The 18837-nt window shown below is 43.2% G+C and overlaps 1 protein-coding gene across 2 annotated transcripts in view; it reads right to left on the bottom strand.

The window, feature by feature from the left end:
- Positions 1-18837, bottom strand: part of trps1 (trichorhinophalangeal syndrome I) — a 108550-nt gene that overhangs the window by 52980 nt on the left and 36733 nt on the right. For both annotated transcript variants that reach the window (XM_079176016.1, XM_079176017.1), the window contains exons 3-4: positions 5286-5990; positions 4850-4965 (exon numbers count right to left, since the gene is read on the bottom strand). In XM_079176016.1, coding sequence (XP_079032142.1) covers positions 4850-4965; positions 5286-5990 — 821 coding nt within the window. The remainder of the gene's footprint in view (positions 1-4849; positions 4966-5285; positions 5991-18837) is intronic.

Genomic DNA, 18837 nt, shown 5'->3' with positions numbered 1-18837 from the left:
AATTAAAAAGGTCGCTCAAACTCTAACTAACTGACCACTAACATATCCATCAGGCTCTACTGTGGTACGCAACCAGGCCAAGATTCTGTATTGCCGAGCGAGCAACCTGACACTCGTCTGCTTTTTATTAGCTTAGCTCCTCGACTGTGGGAGATTACACTGTGCTGCTTGTTATATTGGTGAGCAGGCAACCTGGCAAGTCTTAACACTGACATACATTAGACTTACTGCACACTATGGATTTGTCTCTTTATGGACCTGTGGTTTGGTGCTGACTGCTGGTAGCCTTGTAATGGAGGTTTGGCAAGAGCGAAATGCAAATGGTAAGCTGCGTTTTTAGTGAGCAAAGACATATGGTTTCATCATTTTCTTCATACCAGGGCATTTAGCTGGATTTTTACAGAGAAAATGACGATTCATTTCAATCATAATTATTGTACACATGTTTATATATATTTAACTCTTGAACATGGTTGTAAACTCACAATAAATCTTCTATTTATTAATTAATTCTTGCATCCAAGTCATAATTCTAGTACTTTTTGGAGAATAACACTGTGAAAATGGCTTTGATTTCCTTTTTTTGCAATTAAATCTCAATAAACCTCGTACGGTCTCTTTGAGTGTCAAGGACAATTACGATGATAATAACTAACAGCTATTGCCTGGGCAAAATATTTATACGTCCTACAAAAAGAGTGCGAGAAGTAATATAAAAATGTGAGATGGTACATTTCAGCTTTGTGCAAGAGAATTACTTCGGAAGGCTAAATGAGAGCCATTACTGTCACAAAAGCAATCATCCAATCATCACTTCCCACAGACCCTGCCCAGGCAATTAGAGACAAGCCAAACATCAAGTCATTATGGCAAGCAGAAAGACACAAAGAAGAACATGAGAGGGAAATAGAGAGAGGAGAGGCTGAGGACAAGTGGGACAAGCTGAGGGGAAAGTGTGCCAGTTGAGCAACAGAGAGGTGGAGAAGAAATAGACGAGAGATGGATGAAAAGCAAATTGAGAAGTGAGAGAAAGAAAAAAGAAAGAGTGAGCAAAGAAAGAAGGCCGAGCCGAGTTGAAGGTGAGGGAAAGACAAATGATGAGAGAGACAACTGGAGAGCAGAGCTAGAAAAAGAAAGTTAAATGTGTCTGACAGCTGTTTCATTACACTGCCTAACAGTCGATTATAACTACTGGTTTCAAAGCCTTCCTCGCTGTCTCCTCCACTCCCTTCTCCCCTTTCCTCCTCCATCTCTCTCTCTCTCTCTCTCTCTCTTTCCTTCCATCCCTCTCCTCCCAGAGTCTGTCTTCCCGCAATGTCATTGGTTGACAGGGCATCTCGCCTCAGCAAATGACAGCATGGAATTTTCCAAACGTGGGCGGGAGAGAGAAAAAGGGAGCGAGGAGGGATGGAGAGAATAGAGACCCCTTTCATTCGGGTTTTTTTTTTCTATACTTTCACTTTTTCTCCATAATGACGACTTAAACCCACTGGATTTTCTATTTCTGACTGTGTGTGTGTGTGTGTGTGTGTGTGTGTGTGTGTATCCATTACATGACTTACGGCCATTACACACTCCTGGTTTAAGTGAAATGTAACTCCTTGACAATTCCGCCCGCATACACACAAATATATGAAAACCTACACGTTTATTAAATCATCTTGTTTGAACCCTAAAACAAAAACCCTACTGTTCACTCACCAGTCCTAAACTTTGACCCAATTGTTACCAATAACTGGAGCGGTTCAAGTGCAGACAAATTACAATTAATAAAATTACAATTACAACCAATTACAACCCATGATATCCGCGTGGCCCTCTGAGGTGGCTGCATTAGTTCACACTACACAGCTTTAGCCCTGGTTTTCTACTCGCAGATAGTTTTTGGAGCTTCCCTACAAAAGCCTCAGAGGAGTCGGCTCGGCGCTCGCTGTTAACAGGCGCAGGCCGAGAGGATCGCCGATGTATCACCTAGCAGGCTGAACACCTGACCTGTCGGGGAGCTACGGCCAATGAGAGCGCAAGACACGTGTTGAGGCCTGTAAGTCATCCAAAACCTGAGCTTTGACAGAAACAGCTAAGTTTAGTGCAATGTATTTTACAAAAGGATGGAATGTTTGTTTTTTTATAACTGCATTTAGTCACTTTCTTGACGTCAAAATAGTGCAATGTTACATTAAAATCATTCATATTCATCAAATTGTGAATATTTTCTCATGAAATGTTGAAATTTGATACTTCTGCCACATGATGAGACACTTTTTTGATGACAAAATGTACTCATGTAATCATGTAATCAATGTAATCATGAAACACAGAATTCAGAAAAATGAAAATGAAAATAAAAATGATTGTAAAAATAAAAACAACTTATGCTCTTAAAAGACCTAATTTAGAAACTAAACATGAATGTGCACACTCGACCTCAGTATTTATGGTCAATGTGTATCAATGTAGTTATTTGGAAAATAATTTGTTAATTGGCATATTGACTACTGATAGACAGGACTTTTGAGGGAAGTGATAACCTGTCAAACTACTAAAAACCTACTAACCAGTAAGATATATTCTTGACAATTAGCCCGCGAGATACGGACAGAACATATTGCAGCTTTCATAAAACTTGAGATGTCAACTCTGTAAGTAAACGTATTCATTAAATTTGACGAGGTCGAAATTGCCTTCAATAAGTCGACAATTTGTGGGTTCATTCTCCTGCTACATTCGAGCATCTCAAAGTCTCCTACTGACCGTATAATGTACGAATGATGGCCTGTTGGACGTCCGTCTGACAGACACTTCTACTTCGCACTTGAAAGTTAAATAAATAGTACATTTAAAGCTGCCCTACAAAAAAAAAAACAGATGATAAATACTCATAGTCATTGAAGCATATGTGCATATATTCCAATACATGTGTTTAACAGACATATGTTTCTGAATGTGAACGTCAAAGATCAAAGCTACAGTAAAACTCTGAAGATCTGCATGAGTTTACATGAGGCAATAAATAATGTGTGTGCCTGCTGAGAAATGCCAATTGTCATAACAAATACAGCTGACATGTAAATGATTGTGTCAGAAGCTTTAATGTCTGCTGTAATTAAACCGTGTACAATGTTAAGCAGAGACTTTGCAGGTTTTTGTACTCACCAAAGTCTACAGCTGTTGATTTCACTGATTAGTATCCCTTAAATAAAACCAAATCATTGAAGACCCAAATTGATTGTCTAATCTGTTGATGTCCAGACTGCAGGTGCAAATTACGTCTGACTTTTTAATGTGGCATGACGGAGTATAATTACGGTAATTGAGGGAAAATTCAATCATCGTTCAGGACGCCGCTTCTCTTGAAGGAATTATGAATTGCACCTGAAGCTTTGCTAAATTCCTGCTTTTATCCTGCAAAGTCGCTCCCATCAGATACTGGACTTTGTTCTTTTCTTGCAAATTGAGTGCTGAATATGAGGGATTAGCACAGAATATTGATTTATTAGCCATCATTTACAACACTAGGATGCATGCTGTGCACCTGTATGGGCACATAGGCAATGGCTGAACGCGATATATGAAGCAGACTGCGTAAAAGTCTTTGCGTGTGCGTGAGCGGCCTGTCTGCCAGGTGCACTTCTGTGTCTTGTCTCTCCATCTGTCAGTCTATTAAATGTTATAACGTGCCCCCACAATGCCTCACTGTCCAAATCACACACACACCTTGTGTTACAAATCAGTTGCAGTTTGTTCGACCCAATAAATTACTCTGTTCAGTTATGGGCCTATAGATTTATGACAACTAGTAATATTTATAGTGAAAAGTTAACAATGTTTTCCAGCAGAGTTTGGAAGTGATATTCATGTTTGCAAGTTATTAAGCAAAAATAAAGTTTTTTCATAAAATGCTGGTAATATTACTTCTATCCAGTTGGTGTTAGCACCTAATCAGTGTCTCCAAATATGAACAAATATGAAGAGCATGATTGCAAATGTTTAAGTAATTAAAGTGTAATAACAACTTTGAAATAAACACAACTGAAAGAGTGCAATATTTTCAGGAATTTCTCGAACAAAAACGAACGCCCTTTGTTTGTAATTATGACAAGCAGATGCAAAGATGCAAAACAGATGCAATAGTGGTTCTGCATTGCATCCAACTGAAGATCTCCAATGAACTCCTTGAAACAGTTTGAAGTTTCAAAGCTCGTCGCCTTCCCCGTTTGGTCTCACGGCAACAGAGATGTGGGCCCTTGAATATATCAGTGTGGTGACATCGGGGCCACATTATCTTTTACATTTAGGCTTTCTTGGTCCGTGAACTCCAATGACCACGTAAGTCGTGTTTGCAGCATAATGCTCACAGGAAGACGTTCTACGGATCTGAGAACATGGTCAATCTGCAGATCAACGACGGTAGATACAAACCAAATAAGGCGACAGCATGTGCACCAAGTGGACAACTTCAGTTAGGTTGAGGTCTTTCTCATGACAGTGAAAAGGATTGTCTTACTCGGGGCCATCGGCTCCAATCGTGCAGGACGCTACAAACCAAAGCTTCACTCAACCGGTGAGCCTTCGTTTCACCCGATTCGTTCAATGCTGTCACACCAAATGAACCATTGTGTGGCTTTTGTTTATTTGTTGCTTCTATGTTCTTTTGTGTGTGTTTTTCTTTTTCTTTCTTAACTTATGAACTAACTTTATAAATGATTACTGCTTCTTTGCAGGTTCTGTGGCCCATTTCTTTGAAAGCGAAATACGCATGTGTAGTTAATATTGTGAAAAGAAGTTGGGCATCACCACGTATGAGTTGAATCTATTCATTTGTATTTTCTTAACTGCGACAAGTGCTTACCTGTACGTCATATGTGCCATTCATCATAACTGTCCTGTGCTGCTGAATGTGCACATCTGGTCTAGTCTTCCCCGACTCTTTGGCTTGGTTCCTCTGCCCCGGTCCCGCCTGTACATCTTGGGAGCGGAAACACAAGAAGGGGTCAGATTTTTACAAGCAGATAAACAAAGAGGAGGTCAGACTTGCCAGAGGCACGACGATCCAAGGACACGTCTGACTTCTGGGAAGAAGGAGAACGCTTAGATCAACAATCAATCAAGTTGTTGTTGTTGTTGTTGTTGCAAGGAAAACTGGGCGACCCCGGAGTGTACTGAACAACAACATCTGTAGTTGTAACGCTCTGGATCCATGTTATCTATTTTACACAACAAGCACCCCCCCCCCACACACACACACACACACAAGTGGACCACGTTGAGCAGAGAGCTGGAGTTACCTAGAGGTGTGTTTTGGGGAGCCATGTTGTGGAGGGCCAGGATGTGCGTGTCGAGGGCGGCGTCCTGCCGCGTGCGGTTGTGCAGACCCAGGTGATACTTCCTGAAGTGCTTCACCAGGTCGGCGGGGTCGTTGCCATAGTAACCGTAGCCGCACACGTTGCACTTGAAGTCCTGGAGTTTGGGAGAGGGGCTGGAGGAGAGCGGAGGGGTGTCGGTTGCCGACTCCTCCCCCCCTTCCTGTCGGGGGAGGAGGAGGAGGCGGGGAGCAGAGAGGTGATCCCGTTCCCTCCTCCCTCCTTCCTCTAAACCCTTCTCCCCGTCCTCGGGCTCCGACTGGCTCTCCAGTCTGTCAGTCAACGCCGCTCCCCCTTGGCTGGCTCTCCCCCCTCTCCCCCTCCTCCCCCGCCTCTCCTCGTTGCCGTAGCGCTCACCAACGGACGAGGGGGAGACCGACGAGGATACGCACTCGCTCTCTCCCTCCTCCTCCTCCTCCTCCTCCTCCTCTTCCTCTTCCCCATCGCCCCTGATCCGGTCGGAGGACTCCGGTTCAGAGGGTCGGTTTATTCGCTCGGCCTCTGCTCCCACTCTCCCCTCCTCCTCTCCCTCCTCTTCCTCTTCTCCCGCTGGCCTCCTCCCCTCTTCTTCCTCCTCCTCCTCCTCACCTCCCACACTCCGGATAGGGGGATTCTTCTTCCTCACCATCTCTGAGAATTGGAAAGAGACAAGAGGGAGAGAGAGAGAGACAGAAAAAGTTTATCTTTTGTTTCATTGTTCATCGATATGTTGACAATGACTAAAGCATGTTCACTCTATATTGTTTATGCATGTATGAAAGAACTGGGAGTCCCAGGGATCCCTTGATATCAAGACACTAAGAGATACAAGGTGTCTCCAGGGCTCAAATAATATACTGGGGATCGCATGCACACACACGAACACACGAATCCCATTTTCTGACAATGATGTATGTGTACAGAAAAAGCTTTGATTCAATTTACAAACGTCTTTGAACGCCGAAAATCTGTGACGATCCTAAACCGCAGACCTCGTCAAAGAAAAACAGCCCCAGCAAATCACAAACATCTCAGCTGTGAGAGATTTTTCGGAGAGGGAGGGGGGGGATGTTTGTTGCATCCTTAAGTGAAACTTTTTTCCCTTTTTTTTTTTTCTCTCTCTCCCACCCTCTTAAACCAGGGAGGGAATCTCTTTTTTATCGTTATGGAAACCATCCGTGAGAATCTTCAACGCATGGACCACATCAAAACCCAAACCATATCAGAGAGACTGAGAGGGAGGGGTGAGAGAGAGGGAGAGAGAGAGAGAGAGAGAGAGAGAGAGAGAGAGAGAGAGAGAGAGAGAGAGAGAGAGAGAGAGAGAGAGAGAGAGAGAGAGAGAGAAATGGGGGAGACAGAGAGAGGAGAGAGAGGGACGGGGAGAATGGCCAACAGACAACCACATCAAAACCACACTGCCCGTATCAGAACGATGGATGAGGGAGGCGGCAGACTGCAATTTATCCCCTCCAGCACTACACATTTTGCTCTTTCTTGCATCTCTTTCTGCCTTTCCTGCATTTTCTGGCCCCCAAAACTCTCCCTTTTCTCATCTCTCACGCCTGCTCTGTCTCTATCTGTTCTCTCTATTCTTTATTCTCTGCTTTTCTTTCCCTTTTCATATCTCATTTTTTAAGTTAAACCCCCGTCATCTTCATCAACCTCTCACCACCGTTAGAATCAATGTAAAATACCTTCTCAAAAAGAGCACTTCTCAACGCATTCCCGTCATTTAAAAAAAGAAAAAAATTCTCTACTGCCCTCTTTCAGATGCAAGAATAATCACTACAATAACTGGAGTAATTCCATCATTAAAATCTTTCTTTCAGTTCCTGCCCTGTCCCTCCTTCTTTCTTCCCCCCACCATCCCTCCCCTCCCTCCCTTATAATCACTATACAAGGCCATCAAATAACCAGCCATGTGTTTCATGTTAAACCATAATGTTTCTTTTGTTTGAAAAGAGAACAATTGTGGTCGCTCTGTTCACAACAGTCATGACAGAGAGATGCGTTTTCCAAGCATGTGTGTGTGTGTGTGTGTGTGCGAGCGAGCGTGTTTATTTGTGGTGGTTCAGTTCATATTCAGTTGTAAACACAGTCAACCCATTGACCCATACGCTGTGTTTGTATGTGTGAGGGGTAGTAGACACAGTCAAAGCCAAAAGACGCCTGATAGACGCCAACAGCTGATCACTCTTAGATCAATGCAATATGAGGGGGACATACGCCGAGTGTGTGTGTGTGTGTGTGTGTGTGAGTAATCCCTTTTTGATGATGTGTGTGGATTGGAAGCAAGATAGCGTGCGTGCGACCCTGTGACTAACTCTGTTAGCGTGAGAGATAAACATTAGTTGTTATTTACTGATAGAGAACTGCAAACAGTTAAGGCACGAGAGAATCAGCACGCACACACACACACACACACACACACACACACACACACACACACTTCTAAAGAAAGAAAAGTACAAGGGAATGTAGTTGAAAACAGATAATCACATGACCACAAACAAACATGTAGATGAACATAAACAAATTAAAAAGGACCATATTTTAACAGCCCTGTAATGTAATCTAGTGGATTAGGAAGAGAAGAGAAAAAACACAGAAAAGAAGTAGAGAAATGACAGAGGGAGGGCAGCTTTCTTGGTTGAATCCAATTTTCTCTCTTTCAATGGCCTTTCTAGTATTTTACCATTTCTTCTTTCCCTCTTTCTCCACCGTACAACTATTAAAATAAAGCAATTTATGTCTGAAAGGGCCCACGCCTAGACCAGCCCTGGCACTCACTGTGTGTGTGTGTGTGTGTGTGTGTGTGTGTGTGTGTGTGTGTGTGTGTGTGTGTGTGTGTGTGTGTGTGTGTGTGTGTGTGTGTGTGTGTGTGTGTGTGTGTGTGTGTGTGCGTGTGAGAGAGAGAGTGAGTGCAGGGAGCAGAGGAAAATCTCATCTGATGATCACCACACCCAGTCAGAATTCATCATTCACACACACACACACACACACACACACACACACACACACACACACACACGCACACGCACACGCACAGTGGAAAACTACAGATCGTTGCGGTAAAGCAATGAAGCTGAAATCCCGACCTACTGTAAGAAGCACTGACTAACTGACCTAACTGTGTTTCCATCTGCCCCGAATGATTTCAGTGGTGACTTCAAAAGTTGATCAAAGCAATAAAGAGAACATTTGGTGACGGGGATGGAATGCGAATTAGTAAGAGTGATATTGTCATCTATCATTTATTCACACTGGCGTGCCATGTTCATTTGCATACTTCTGGCGCACTTTATTTGCATGAATCCAGCCTGTGGGAAAGAAGAAGACGTGTGTGTTGCAAAGCTGGTATGCCATATGTGTGTGTGTGTGTGTGTGTCGCAGTACAGCCTTTGTCTGCTTCAGGCTGTATGCACAGACTGGAACCATTACTATCAACTACAATTAGGTACAACCCACCACAACATACCACATAACAACTACTGCTACTAGCTACAATTATCCCCGATACACCACAATGGCCTCCGTGCCACAGAGAGGATGAATGTGACAGTTAATCATTTCCATCAACTACAATTAGCCCCAACGCAAGTGAGGCTTGCATCTGAAATTGCCAATAATCGCCCCAAGACATCCGTTGAAGGATGTACTGAGCGGGGTGAGGTATGTTTACGTGTGTCAGCAATCAGGACGGGGTAAGGGGAAGCATGCTGGAGCGATTTGATTGTGTCAGAAATGAAAGTTGTTTTACATTTAGTTTAGTTTGGTGAATTTTATCCCTGCAAATCATCCTGGTGACAAGCTTTGACCACAAGGTATTTACTACCATCAGCCGGGGAAAAAAAATGTCATTATCAGTTCATCCGTCGTTCATAAATTACATTACATTACAGTCATTTTAGCAGATGCTTTTATCCAAAGCGACTTACAATTCAGATTCTATCACAATTCCACACTGTAGGCACAGCTACAGGAGCAAAATTCATCACTTTGTCCAGAAAATATCAGAAAATAGTGTTGGGGGGGGGGGGGGGGGGGACTCTTTATTTCCCGCGGGGAGAGAGCCGGCCGCGGCGCACCGCCACGTAGGAAATGAGCATGTCGAGGACCAGCCAGAAAACGTGGAGCGGTCCCTCGAGGGGATCCTCATCCCTCATCCTCCCACACCAGCGTCCGTGCCTGATCCCCCGAGCAGACTAGACCCCACACACTGAAATATCTCCGGTTCATTAGGACTAGGATAGAACTTTGTAGAAAGTTATTAAAAAAAATGATATATATATATATTTGTCGGGGATGATATCAGGATCATCACATAACAGCAAAAGACCAAGAAGAATCTCACGAATGGAAAAAAAACAGATATCCAGTACATCTAAACTGTCAACATCCAGTGACTCCAACGCTGCTGATCATGAAGTCCCTGTAATTGATGGGTTTCATACATCATCTTAACACAGTCACATATCACTGCTGCCTTCAGACGGCTCGGCTCCTCCCCTCCCCGTGGGTCAGCTGTAATTGGCATCTCCATCTTTCATAAACAAAAGGATTAATGGGCAACATATGAGGAAATAATGCTCGAGGCAAGGCCTTACAGAGAGAGATCTCTGTCAAGCTTTTCCTTTTGTTTCTCAATCTGCCTCTTCGTATTGTTGTCTTTGTCGCTTTAGTTCATCCGTCCTATGTGCTGCCATCTCTCTCCCTCCGATTCATTGTTAGTTTATGAAAAGATAGGTGAATGGAGAAGTGAGGGTACAGTGGAGGAGGAGTATATGTTCAACAGCGGAAGGAGGAGAAAAGGGAATAAGAAGGTAAGGAGTCTTAATGAAGACAAAAAGCAAAGCTGGTAAATGGAAGGAGAGGAGACAGGAAAGAGAAGAAAGAAGAAAAAAAAGAGATTGTCTGGGGAAACGAATAGACAGAAGAGGGAGCAAAGAAAGGGAGTTCAGGAGGAGAGCAAGAAGGCAGGAGGCAAAGAGCAGATGAGCTCCACATACTAATAAGCATCCCCCAATAGGTGGGTGACTATTAGAACATCTATAAAACTTCCCCGAATCTCCAAAGTGAGTTCAAGTGTTGCCAACGGACACAGTACGGTGTTTAAAATCGCGCTACCGGACATTTCATTGGCAAACTCTTCTCAATCTTCAAAGTTACTGCCGAGTCTTATCAACAGATGCACATTTTGAAGATGGAGGTGTGCATCAGGTCAGGCGTCCAGCTGGTTGACCCTTAACTTAACAGCATAACCGCTGGTTGTGCAGCACACAGACAGAATCCTGGACCTATAATAAAAAAAAATATTTCCCAAATCCGTCGTGTTTTGAATTTCTTTTCTTTTTTTAAGGTGATGGAGAACTTGAAGAAAGGAACTCATCAACAGTGAGTATGTTTTATTAGTTTATTAGCTGGATAAATGCCACAGCAACACATATTTCCACTTGACCCTGTGTGCCATGAGGGCGATCTCTCTTGTTTCTGTGTGTCGCACACTCTTTTTTTTTATCCTTGATTGCATTTTACGCTTTTATTCTGAACGTGGTTTTTTTCCCCCCTGCCTGGGGACTACGGATGAAAGGCGGCCTTTCTGGCTAAACTCTGGCATCATTTTAGAAATGAATATGCACCGTCCCTGTCGGATAAAGTAATAAACTAAAACTAACTACTTCCTCCTTACAATCCCCTACAAACGGGTTGGATGTATGAGCACAAGTTATGATTTCAAAACTAGTAAGATGAGCATTTGTAAAGAGTACGTGTGTGCAACAGTTACAGACTTCAGATTTGCAACAGTACGCTCAATGGACGCGTTAATACGTAAAGAAATGACTCAACCAGTCAATTACGGCTGAAACTCAAAATGTATCGTCTCCGCTACAGTCCAATGATTCGGCAGAACAAAATTTATATTTTTGGATTAGAGTTTTCATAAAAGAGATATAGGACACAAGTGTGTACACATTGTGTATGTTCAGCCGGTGGCTTGCTGTCCGTGATCAAATATTCTCTCAAACGAACACCAACTGCTGCCAAGTTGCTGCCAGAAAGCGGAAACACATCACTTCCTGTCCGTAAAAAGGATTTTCCCCGGAGGGACCTGGCAGACACCAGCTGTTGTTGCCGTTGTAATTGCTGCAAATGTTAAAGCTTTCATGACGGTGCTGTATCACACAGCAGTCATTTATTTATATGAAAGTGTCACAGATTACTAGCTCTAGGAAGGCCACTCATGCACAAAATGGCAGTCACGCTGAAATGGCTTGTACCTTCAGGTTACATGTCAGTGAATGAAAGCAGCTGAAGAAAATATTAATGAAAGCGCGCACGTGACTGTTTTAGTACCCACACAGACAAAGCGGATCAGGCCGTGAAACCGAGCCTATTTAGAGCGGTGGGATAATAATAGGAACCGGCCACAAGTGCTCGGTGGGGCTCGGTTCCACGCCTGATGGGGGCAAGGGTGAAACAATATGGGGGGGGGGGGTCGGCTTAAGGGAGCCTTTCGGTACGGTTTTTTTGGGGGGAAGCAACAGCTTGGAATTGATTTTGCAGAGGCAGGAGTCTAATTGGAGATAGGGAGGGGGGGGGTCGAGACAGAAACAGAAGGAGGGAGAGAGAGAGAGGGAGAAAGAGAGAGGGGGGGGGGGGACACCATAAAATCACTGCGAGACACAGTCCACCTGCCATTTTAAGACTAAAAGCTTTCAGTTGCCTGCTAGGCCCCTAATCAATACCAGAAGTCTTTTTTACACTCTCTCACACACACACACACACACACACACACACACACACACACACACACACACACACACACACACACACACACACACGTATAGACGGTGTAGTTCTCATTTGTAATTGGGTAACAGCATGCAAAATATGACATCTTAAATGTCAAACTTAATCAGAGGTTCACATTTCAATAGCTCTCCGTCTCGCTATGAGAGTCCCTCGGCCTGCTCCCGCTCCTTCACTGGAGCTGCCGCTCTCTCTGCTTACCACTCTCTTTAGTGGTCTCTTTCTCTCAAACACACACACACACACACACCTCCCTCTCTCTCTCTCTCTCTCTCTCTCTGCTCCTCTACCCGTCTGTCCGTCTTTCATCTCTCTCAATTAATCTCTCGCTCCCATCCACTCCCATACATTTCCCTCCTCTATGCGGCTGTATCTCTCCCTCCATCTCTATTTCTCTCCTCCCCTTACTTCTGGGCTGTTCTTAAATAAACCTTGATGTGTTTGTAGGAGTGTCAGTGTGTGTGTGTGTGTGTGTGTGTGTGTGTGTGTGTGTGTGTGTGTGTGTGTGTGTGTGTGTGTGTGTGTGTGTGTGTGTGTGTGTTGAGTTGATAGCACGACAGCTTCAATCACTCTGCATGATTGATAGATAGACATCTATTCATTAAACATAGCGAAGAAATGTTGAAAAGAATGAAACAAGCTGAGACTGTGATGTGTTTACTTGTGTTTTCTGTTTGTGTGTGTGTGTATGTGTATATGTGTGTGTGTGTGATGTCTGCTACTTTCTTTAAAAGTAGTCCCAATGAAGCAAAGAAGGAGCGTCGTTAGCTTCTACACATTTCCCTGTTTATCTGAGCGGTGAATAGTTACGAGAGGGATTTAAATCAAATCCTTTGCGTTCGGTTGGACCGTATTTGAAAGTGGGCGGGCTTAGAATGAACTTGCAGATTGATTGAGGGATGGATGTCACGATATTATCGATTGAAATTGGATGATACTAGCTTATGCAGGCACGCGTCATTTCTTGTTTTACAGGAAGACAGAAGATAATTGGATTTTGATAAAACAATATAAAGAAACTGCCTTTATAATTCTAATCAATGTTGTTGCACTTGCTATTTATGAGTGTTTTCATTTGGAAACGAGGAAACTAAGTTGTGCACAAATGCAAAGTGCAACTGAAACACGGATTCAGAAACGAACAATGGATGACGCACTACTCAACAAAAAACTCACAGAAGATGACTGCATCAATCCCCCCCCCCCCCCTCCCACCAAATAAACTTTATTAAAAGAAGAGTCTGACCTGGAATAAATACATTGGATTACTGCACCACACAGGGTCTGGGAAGCACTCTGCTGTGAGTCTGTGTGATACTCTGTAGGAGGGCTGTTTACCCCTCTGGGCAGAACACTGGTTATACACACACACACACACACACACACACACACACACACACAAACAAACGTATAACTGGGAGGTGTCCAGTACGACCATGGTCTTTTGGCTACAGAGAGCTCTGGGGTTACTTTACGTGCACCTCAACAAACTCCTGAGAACGGGGGAGAGATTTTCTCGCTTCACCGCGGGAGACTCTCCTCACGGGTCTGCAAATGGAAACAGCTGAATTTCTGCTTTCAAGCTCAATTAACTCTTTAACTTTACAACCACACACAAAAGACAGTGAAACAGAACGCGTTACAAGTGAGAGAAAAGCCACTTTTCCAACTGTGACTTACTCAGCATGACACAAACTAGCTGTTTTTCATCTGGGCACATTGGAAAGTGTTACATGAACACCCTGGGACCCACACTCTATAAAACTTTATTTTGAAGTGTGGGCCCACAGGTGGGTCAGAGGAGTTTAAAAACAGGTTGCTGCGTTTCTCTGAAGGATTCGGTTGGAACTTATTAGGCTGTCCAAGCTGTTCTATCCAAATTGCTGGAGGTTATTAGGTTAAAGCGAGGTACATTTTGTTAGATTGGCTCACACAACAGACTGCCTGTGCGTGTGTGTGCGAGCGAGACTATTACTGCCAAAAGGTTGCTGGTTCAGTTCCCAATGGGGCTATACATGATGCTCAAATAAATCAGTATTACAACCCCCCCCCCACACACCCCCACACACACACACAGATCCAAGCTGCTAGTACAAATACACCCTGAATCCAAATCTTTCTCACACACACACACACCTGTGTTATTTTACATCACAGACATTCATGCATATAAATACACTCACACATGCAGGTGTGTGGTCATACGTGTGTGTGTGTCTGTATTCCTGAATCAATTTGTGATGTTTAAGTAAAACGGTGCAACAGAAGACAGAGACGCAGACTATATATCTCTTCTGCTATTTCAATAATCTGTGACCTGAGAGTTTATAAGACTCAATAGTCTGGCCTCTGGAATGACTGTCTGGATTCTAACTTTACGCGCACACACACACACACACACACACTCACAGCTCCCCTGCTATGGTCTTTAGAGCGTACTCTGTGTGAATGTGTCTGTGGAGCATACCATGTGTGTGTGGTCACGTCTAAGAAAGCTCCTTTTAAAATGCATCTCGCTCTGTGTCTCTCTCTCTCTCTCTCTCTCCATCGCCGACGACGTCACCTTAACCAATTTTTGGGGTAAGCAAATTGTGGTCAACAGTTAAATGTGTGTGTGTCGGCATGTGTGTGAAATCACATTTATAGCTTGAGTGATAAATCACACTACTGTCAAGAGCACAACTGCACACACGCGGCATAGGGAAACCGAAAACACACACACACACACACACACACACACACACACACACTGACTGCAAGGAGGGTGTGTAATTAATTATTGTTAAACTAGCTGCCAGGAGTCAGAGGTTGACAAAGAGAAAGTGTGGATCACACACACAGAAAGAGAAAACACATGTAAACATGTTTGTTTAGGCAGAAAAGTGCCTCACACAAACATGTTCTAACAAATCCTTCAATACGGAACAGACACGTTCATGCACTTCTCCAACGAGGATTGATCAACCGAACAACAATTACACCTAAATAAACTCTACACGATCATAATTAACGATGAAAACCACATTAAAAGATTAGTTCCACCATTTGCATCTAATCATTTACATTATTTAAAAACAACAATCCAGCTTCATTAAATCCTCATTTAGTTTCTTCCTGCACATCAACTAAGCACCACATTACTTACACACACACACACACACACACACACACACACACACACACGCACGCACAACAATCAGCAGTTTAAAATCTGTTACTGCCTCAGAACAAACACAATAAACAATAAACAAAGGCGTTTTTTCTGGTGAAAAGTGTTGGAAATCTTCAAACCCAAAAGAAAAGACATTGTACGCTGCCATGACAAAAGGTATTAAATCAAAGCCTTAATACCAAAGGAAATAAACTGACAGTATACAGAGATACACAATACGGACTCATCATATGCACACAAAAGAATAACACATCAAAAGCGGAGTCGGATAAATAATTGAAGGGCGCCGTCCTCCAAATCCTCGAAATATTGTATTAAAGAGCCTGTTTTGAAAAAGTCTTTTTAACGACGGGGGAAAAAAAGACAAGTTGTGTGTGAAGCAGGAGTAAGAAACAAAGTCCCAGAATACTAAATTAAGAACAACCCACAATATCAACATCACACAACACGACTTCCAACTATTAGCCTTTTTATGCTCAAATACCTATTCAACTAAGAACGCACATCTGAAGGACACGAGGCGTGTGATGTATCTGAATCCCCTGAAACACCCGTTTTAGAGAGCAGTCCAATATTTCTTTAAGCGTTAACACAACAGAGTCCCTGACTTTCTGTGCTCGTGTTCAGAGACCGAATGATGGAGTCAGTGTGAAGATATGGATCTACTGTGCAACCATCAGAAACGGTTTAAACTCGGCACACAAACCTAACAGACGCTGGCTGCGACGCTCAAAAAAAGCCCCCAAAAAACAGCTTGGCGCCAGAACACAGCGCGCTGCTCCAGAGCTGCACTGAAAAGCGGCATCTTATGCTTGCGGTTTGGGTTTTCCTGCCTTTGATTAATGGATTTTCAGCAGTGGAAACTGATTTTTATTCTATTATAATTATTTTGGATATAACGATGTTTCCTTTCATCGTACCACACTGCCGTCAAGAGTTTGAATTTCCCTGTCCCGGCCTTTGAGTTGAGCATGTGTATATGTTAAGCGTGTAGTAGGTGGCTACAAAAACAAAAATCCGGTTTTGCTGGAGATGGGGTCCCGTATCTGCTCTGGACGTGACCCAGTAGTAAACAACTTTGCTTTGCTTCTGATCGTCTGCACGATTGGCTCTCACACGGTCGTCGCTCACGTTGCGTGAGGAGACATTTGCATAAAGTTACGCCTTTTCTCAACTTTTCCCTGAAGTGCCGCTGAGGAACCTTTTAAATCTCCGCATGTCAGCGGGTGACGCCGGGGGTCGCAACACCAGGGCCCATATACTTATTTATAACGAGCCCAATATGTGTGACAACGGCCCGCCTCACAGAGAAGGACTGAGCACCAAAGAAAAGATGAGAGAGCGAAACATGGCGGCGCAGAAACGGACAGACTTTTCACACTTGACGAGGAAAGAGAGCAGCACATGGAAAAAAAAAAGAGACTATCACACCTGAACACTGCCCCCTCCCTCTCTTGCTGCTCTTCACTGTTTCCATGTCTCCTACTAACGTGAGAGGAGGTAGATCTGTGTGTGTGTGTGTGTGTGTGTGTGTGTGTGTGTGTGTGTGTGTGTGTGTGTGTGTGTGTGTGTGTGTGTGTGTGTGTGGTGGAGACCCGACAACTTCCTCTCAACTTCCTGTGATCAGAGCTCGGGGGTTGCTGGGGGACAACCAGGAAATTACACACACACACACAAAGTGGTTTTTAGAAATGTGTGCAGACTGAAGACTAAACTAATGTGTGTTTGTTTTTTTTAGTTAATGAATGTCAATGCATTCAAAGCCTCCCTATAGGATATTCAGAGCATTAGTAAAGCAATGTAACAAAACATTAGAGTGATGTCATCCTGAGTGTTACATCCATGGAAAAAGTAGGCTTTTTAAAAAATAAATAAAATTAACAGGAATTTTGACAATTGAACAAAAAAAAACTTTCAAAAATTCTAAATTTTATTTTGCTCTTGTCATTTATAGTGGTTATTTGCATAAAAACACACAATTCAAATGATTAGGAAATTGCATTTTTATTTAAAGATTTGCTTTGATTTAAAAACACAAATCGTGATAACGCTTTGATTTACTTGCAGCCAACACTCACTTTCACTGGATAGAGCTTGAACACTTCTTAATGTCACTCAACGTCACCTCCATTAGTGTTAGCTAATCGCTACATTGTTCACAATGTAGCATTATGAAGGGATCAGCGACCACAAACCATTCATGCCGATCTCTCGATCGCATATTTATTTGACTGAATATCGCCTTCGCCTAACGATAAAAATCACATTTATTTTTTTACTTGCCCGACCGGATAACTGCATGAGGCAATCCACATGCCCGAACACAAGAGTTTACATGCCCAGGGCAAGCGTTAATGCCGAGCCCTGTGAAGTGGCTCTCCCTCTGTGTGTGTTCTTACACTTATTAGACAATAGTTAAAGAACACAGATACACACACACACACGAGAACAAAAAAGAGGAAGGAGGTGGCAGCACTGCCCGATATTTCACAATAAAAACTGAGATTCAATCACTTCAAACACATACTGCATGCATTTGTGTGTAAGTGTGTGTCTGTGTGCATGTGAACGTGGGTACTTGAGTATTACAGAGACCCAACTTGAGCGTATTCTTTCCTCATTTTTGTCACTTACTCGTGTTTTCACACAAACCTTTACATGGGAGCAGATGTGCCTGGCCTCAAACAGACACACACACACACACACACACACACACACACAAACACACAAACGCATGCATGTGAAGGGACAGTGAGACAGTTTAGAAAGCCTTAAGGCTCAGTCTGAGCTTTCATTTCCTCTATCCTGCATAACAACCAACATATACACGCACAGTCACACACACACACACACACACACACACACACACACACACACACACGGAGAGCGGATGGTTGTGAGACCGTTGGTCTGCCCAGAGGGACGACAGAGGCACCGTAGACAACTAGCGCCAAGAGAATCACTGCAGAAGTCTGTATTAAAACAAGCAAGACCAGTTTCAACAAGACAAACTGAACAATTATCGTTTTGCCTGGGATGAAATGAACTAGAAAAATTAGAGCAATAACAAAATAGAAACATTATATATATATAAATTATGGCTAAAACAATAATCCGAGCAATGGAATGATGATCATGGATCATAGACCACGAAAAGGCCGAATCACCCTGTATTCACTTTACAGCTCTTACACCTGAAGCGTTCACTTTGAATTTCTATGAGTTGTAGCAGACACAGACTGTAAGAAAAGGGGTGAAATTGTCAGGTAAAGTCTAAAGGCGTTTCAATTATTTTCAAAAAAGTGTCAAGCTTTTGTTTTAATTTCCGCCGATCCATCTTTTTTACGGCAGCAGGTTTTTCACAAGGTGATACCTCGAGAAATTCAAAAGGAAAATCTTTTTTCTTCTCTTAAAGGCGATTAAAGTTCTCTTACTAATTAAAGCTGCTACTTTGTTGCCCGGCGGTGCAGCGATGGAGAAGGTTTGCCTGGGAAAAAAAGAAATGCCCACAGGCTT

The sequence above is a fragment of the Pholis gunnellus genome (assembly GCF_910591455.1).
Source record: "Pholis gunnellus genome assembly, chromosome: 16".
In the NCBI taxonomy this organism is placed as follows: domain Eukaryota; kingdom Metazoa; phylum Chordata; class Actinopteri; order Perciformes; family Pholidae; genus Pholis; species Pholis gunnellus.
Note: the sequence above shows the minus strand (reverse complement) of the source record. Positions and strands in the feature narration are given on the sequence as shown.